The sequence below is a fragment of the Ailuropoda melanoleuca genome, chromosome 14, assembly GCF_002007445.2.
Source record: "Ailuropoda melanoleuca isolate Jingjing chromosome 14, ASM200744v2, whole genome shotgun sequence".
Taxonomy (NCBI): Eukaryota; Metazoa; Chordata; class Mammalia; order Carnivora; family Ursidae; genus Ailuropoda; species Ailuropoda melanoleuca.
In genome coordinates this window covers 30,012,547-30,018,546 of record NC_048231.1, presented here as the reverse complement: position 1 = coordinate 30,018,546, position 6,000 = coordinate 30,012,547, and the positions used below count along the sequence as shown (strand labels likewise).

The 6,000-nt window shown below is 38.0% G+C and overlaps 1 protein-coding gene across 1 annotated transcript in view; it reads left to right on the top strand.

Moving 5' to 3' along the window:
• Nucleotides 1-6,000, top strand: part of CATSPERB (cation channel sperm associated auxiliary subunit beta) — an 81,604-nt gene that overhangs the window by 53,014 nt on the left and 22,590 nt on the right. The window contains exons 12-13 of the mRNA XM_034643053.1: nucleotides 1,577-1,767; nucleotides 4,386-4,721. Coding sequence (XP_034498944.1) covers nucleotides 1,577-1,767; nucleotides 4,386-4,721 — 527 coding nt within the window. The remainder of the gene's footprint in view (nucleotides 1-1,576; nucleotides 1,768-4,385; nucleotides 4,722-6,000) is intronic.

The window sequence follows — 6,000 nt, the reverse complement described above, 5'->3', positions numbered from 1 at the left end:
GTGTTGTATCTAAAAAGTCATCCCCATGACCAAGGTCATGTAGGTTTTCTCTCATGTTAATCTTGTAGGAGCTTTATAGTTTTGTATTTTATATTTAAGTCTGTGATCCATTTTGAGCTAATTTTTGTGAAAGGTGTAAGGTCTGTGTCTAGATTTATTATTATTTTTTTGCCTGTGGATATCCCAAGTTAACGTTTTAAAAATAGATTTTTTTTCCTCGTACTTACTCATTGTACAAATTTCTTAAAAGTCAGATAAACATGGGCATGCCTGGGTGGCTCAACGGGTTAAGCGACTGACTCTAGATTTGGCTCAGGTCATGATCTCATGGTCCTGGGATCCAGCCCCATATCGGCTCAGTGCTTAGTACAGTCTGCTTGTTCCTCTCCATCTGCCTGCTGCTCTGCCTACTTGTTCTCTCTGTCAACTAGCTAAAAAAATAAATAATCTTTTAAAAAAATGTCAGATAAACATGAAGAAGCAAATTANTAGTACAGTCTGCTTGTTCCTCTCCATCTGCCTGCTGCTCTGCCTACTTGTTCTCTCTGTCAACTAGCTAAATAAATAAATAATCTTTTTAAAAAATGTCAGATAAACATGAAGAAGCAAATTAAAATCACAACTGCTTACATTTTGATGAATTACCAATTAATCTCTTAAATATGCATTTTTAATTTTTTAATTAACATTTTTACCCTCTTTCATTTAGCCATTATAACATGACCACTTTCCTGATGCAATTAAAAACAACTNAATCACAACTGCTTACATTTTGATGAATTACCAATTAATCTCTTAAATATGCATTTTTAATTTTTTAATTAATATTTTTACCCTCTTTCATTTAGCCATTATAACATGAGCACTTTCCTTATGCAATTAAAACCAATTCCTAAATATGATTTTAATAGTTGCATTTGTTCTAAATAAATGATGTGGGAGATNACTCCCCCTGCTTGTGTTCCCTCTCTCGCTGGCTGTCTCTATCTCTGTCGAATAAATAAAAATTAAAAAAAAAAACAAAAAACAACTCCTAAATATGATTTTAATAGTTGCATTTGTTCTAAATAAATGATGTATTATCATTTACTTAATTTTTCTATCATTGTCATTTCTTATTTCTAATTTTTATCATAATGCCATGATGAACATCTCTGTGTGGAAAGCTTTTTTTTTTTTTCTGTGTTTCAAGTTATTGCCTTAGGATAGAGCCCTGTCAGTAGACTTATAGGTTCAGAGGGGAAAAAATATAACGCTAGAGCTCTTAATGCATAATGTCAATTTGCTTTCTGGGAAGTTGGTACCATCAGTAGTGGATGAGTGCCTGTCTCCACAAAATCCTTGCCCCTCCTGAACCCTGTCATTTGAAAATCTTTGCTAATTTGATGGGCGAGAAATTGTATCCAGTTGCTATAGCTGGCATTTCATTGATTGCTAGTGAGGTTGAACAAATGTTAACCAAATATTCATTTGTTAGCTTTTGTGGTATATTTGTAAATCATGTGTGTTCACAAACTTGGTCATTTGAACCACTGTTTTATCCAGATGGCTTAATGTTTGTTGGTTTGGTTTTTAGGAAAACCGGAACAGCGTACATAAGAAAGGTATTACAACACAACACTTCTGAAGGATTTTTGTCCTCTATTATAGCGGAAGTGATAAACCCTTTTGGAATAGAAGAAGTGAATGAGAGCTCTTGTTTGTCTAGTTCCCTTTCCATTAATCAAGCTGGAAATGCCTCCTATAAACTTACTCTTCAATCACAAAGTAAGTGTAATAATGTAGCACATCTCTGAGGGCTCGGACAAAATGAAGAGCTATCTTTTGGGAAGATTGTTCCTGCTCACTTATAGAAGAACAGTAGATTTCAAAATTTAGTCCAATTGGCAAGCTGCTGAAATCTACATACACTTAGGCTCCTGGAGGAATTTTTAATTTCTAATATAGTAAAACCTAGCTATAACTTCATTAATATTTCATCAATAGCAGTGCCTGACATTTATTCCTGTAATGTTATTTTTTCTTTTTTTTAAGATTATTTATTTATTTATTTGACAAAGAGAGACAGCCAGCGAGAGAGGGAACACAAGCAGGGGGAGTGGGAGAGGAAGAAGCAGGCTCCCAGCGGAGGAGCCCAATGTGGGACTCGATCCCAGAATGTCGGGATCACGCCCTGAGCTGAAGGCAGACGCCTAACGACTGCGCTACCCAGGTGCCCCCATTTTTTTCTTAAACAGTATTCCAGTGAAGTGAAAGAAAATAGGATGCCGATGTAGATTTTGCCCTACATATTAAATAATTATGTAGGATATTTCTATTTGAAGGATTATATACAATAGATAAAAAGCCAAAGTGAGTATTATTTATCATAAGGATTTGGCTTTATTGTGAGTAAATGGGAAGCCATTGGAGGGGTTCAAGCAGAAAGTAACATGATTGGACTTAGGTTTTAACGAGATCACTTTGCTTCCTGTGTTGAGAATGGGCTGGGCAGATGATAGAAGTCAAGAAGGAAAGCAGAGAAATCAGTTTCGTGATTGCAGTGATCTGGTGAGAGATTATATTAAATTTAAGACACCTGTTACTCATCCAAGGGGAGAAATGAGGCTCCTACTTAGGAAGACAAACCCGGAATTCAGGGAAGGCATCTGGACTGGAGAGAGAAATTTGAGCAGTCAGTATATGTATGGTAGTTGATGCTGTGAGACCAGAGGACATCACGGGGAGGTGAGTGTAAATAAGGAAAGGAAAAGGCCTGATTGCAGTCCCTGGCATTGCAACAATTAGCGGTTAGGGAGCCAGGGGAAGAGTCAGGACAGGAGAGCAGATGGTCTGCTCAGGGAAGAATGAAGAGGAAGTGTCTCTCAGAAGCCAGGTGAAGAAGGTCTTTCAAGAAGGAGGGAACCAGTAGGTCAGGTAATATGAGGAAGGAAAACCAGCCAGCAGATATGTGGGCAAGGCATTGGTCACCTTGGCAAAAGCTTTTGTTGGGTGGAGTAGTGTAGACACAAAGTCTGATTGGATTAAGTTCTAAACAGAAGGAGAGGAGAGGAATCGAAGACAGTGAATGAAAGCAACTTTCTTGGGGGGGAATTTTGCTATAAGGGGAGGAGAGAGATTATGTGGCAGTTGGAGGGAATGGGGGAAAGGATTTTTGTTGATTTGTTTAAAGTGGGAGAAATTATGGGGCGGCTGGGTGGCTCAGTCGGTTAAGTGTCCGACTCTTGGTTTCTGCTCAGGTCATGAATTCAGGGTCTTGGAATCGAACCCTGTGTCCAGCTCCATGATCAGTGGGGAGTCTGCTTGATATTCTCTCTCTCCCTCCCTCTCTGTCTCTTCCCTTGCTCTCTCTCTCTCTCCAATAAGTAAAAAATAAGAAGAAAGTGGGAGAAATTAGAGCATGCATGCACAATAAAGGGAACTATGAGGGTCTCTTCTGACCACTTCTATTGATACTTTCAGAATGAGGAGAACATTGGTGGTGGTGGTATATTCCCTGACCTATCAAAAACATTTGACTGTGGCGACCTCCCCTTCCTTGAAAGAGCANGGTGGTATATTCCCTGACCTATCAAAAACATTTGACTGTGGCGACCTCCCCTTCCTTTAACGAGCCTTCTTGTGGATCCTCTCACATCCTCTTACATGGGGTTGTTCCTCCTGGTCCTGCCCTAGAGTCTAGTTTCTTTTAAATCTTCACACTCTTCCTAAACAATCAATTATTCATCTCCTCAACAAATATTTGTTGAGCTCCTTCTATACAATCGGCAGACCTTAGGGTCCTGGGGAAACACTGGCTGTGTTACCCTTCTCTTGTAGAATCACAATAAAGATTCTAAGTTATTAATGCTCTTGGCTGTTCTAAAGTAAAGGAATCAGCTTTCTTGTAATTACTTAGCCCTATGTGGGTGGTTTCTTGTTTTTTTTCTGCTGAGGGTTTTATAGAACTAGTTTCATAGTAAAGGTTTAGGTATAGGTTTGTGCTTGACATATTTGTGATACACTTTCTACAAAATAATTTGAACTCTAACCTCAAAACTGGCCAATGTGTTCTCTGGTTAAGACCATAGTTTAAAAACTCAAATAATGTTTTCATCAATTATGGCCACCAGTATGCTTGAAAAATACTGCTTTTTGGGGGGCGCCTGGGTGGCACAGCGGTTAAGCGTCTGCCTTCGGCTCAGGGCGTGATCCCGGCGTTATGGGATCGAGCCCCACATCAGGCTCCTCTGCTATGAGCCTGCTTCTTCCTCTCCCACTCCCCCTGCTTGTGTTCCCTTTCTCGCTGGCTGTCTCTCTCTGTCAAATAAATAAATAAAATCTTAAAAAAAAAAAAAAGAAAAATACTGGCTTTTTAAATTTATAATAAATTATTCCTTTTTTAGCTCCAGGTATTAATTCTTCATTTCAAGACCTGGATATAGAGAAGACTGTGGTGATTCCCGGGTACAGCAGCTTCCTGATCACTCGTGTTTTGGATGCTAAGAATGCTTTAGCTATGGCTACCATGCCTGAAAGAGCACTCAGCAATATGAGCTTCCAGAAAGACTCCTGGTTCTTATACAACTTGGGGCACAAGAATGGACGGATGTGGTCTATATACGCAAAACCATGTAATTATTGGTTCCAACATGATCATTCCCTATCGCTCAATGTCCTGAAATACATTGATCTGGGGAAATCTCATACGTTAAAAGTTAAGGTCATACCTAATACAAAAGGTAAGTTTATTTTTACTGGGAAACATCAAAAGGAGATGTTTTTTTTGAATGTGAAATATACTCTTTGATATTTCCATTATCTTTGGCTTACATAGTAGCTGACGTTCTGTTAATAACAGTGTTAGCTTCTAATTATTGAACACTTACGATGTGTGAGGCTCTGTACTAAACTATTTTTATGTATTTTTCACTGAATACTTACAGCAACTCTAAAAGGCTAGATTTTAATCCTCACTTACAAATGAGGAAAATGAGGTTAAGTTCGTAGCCCAAGTTTACACAGGATTTTAGTTNTGACGTTCTGTTAATAACAGTGTTAGCTTCTAATTATTGAACACTTACGATGTGTGAGGCTCTGTACTAAACTATTTTTATGTATTTTTCACTGAATACTTACAGCAACTCTAAAAGGCTAGATTTTAATCCTCACTTACAAATGAGGAAAATGAGGTTAAGTCCGTAGCCCAAGTTTACACAGGATTTTAGTTTAGATTCTTGCTGCCCTCTGAAAAGAAATCCATTTAGTTACTTTGGTATGGTTGTAGCTATTTCAAGTATTTATTTTAAGCCAAAAAAAAATGGCTTTTAAATAGTATCCTGTTTTCCCCATTTTTCCANCTGTACTAAACTATTTTTATGTATTTTTCACTGAATACTTACAGCAACTCTAAAAGGCTAGATTTTAATCCTCACTTACAAATGAGGAAAATGAGGTTAAGTCCGTAGCCCAAGTTTACACAGGATTTTAGTTTAGATTCTTGCTGCCCTCTGAAAAGAAATCCATTTAGTTACTTTGGTATGGTTGTAGCTATTTCAAGTATTTATTTTAAGCCAAAAAAAAAGGCTTTTAAATAGTATCCTGTTTTCCCCATTTTTCCGTGGCATTTATTTATTACAAAAGTAATATTAAACTTACTAAAGATGGTAGAGAAATGGCATACTGGAAAAACAAAAATTTTGGTAAATAACTAAGCTAGAAAGAGAGGAGGGAAAGTGGAGGGAAGGGAGGGAAAGAGAAGAAAATCCTGTCACCAGAAATGAAGAGGGAACTCAAAGCCAAAGAAATTAGCTACTTCGTGACTCACTGAAAGATGTGAGGCTCAGGTATGGGCCATATAGGCAGAGAGATGGGTTTTAATGCCCAAGCATTGGCAGAATATACTTTGTGGTAGAAGGCTGGAACCAAAACCGTTAAGTAAAAGTGGGAGCTTAAATCATGAAGAGGGAATTATGAAAACTCTACGTCCCAACCCAAAGAGGGAGCTCCGGGGATTATCAT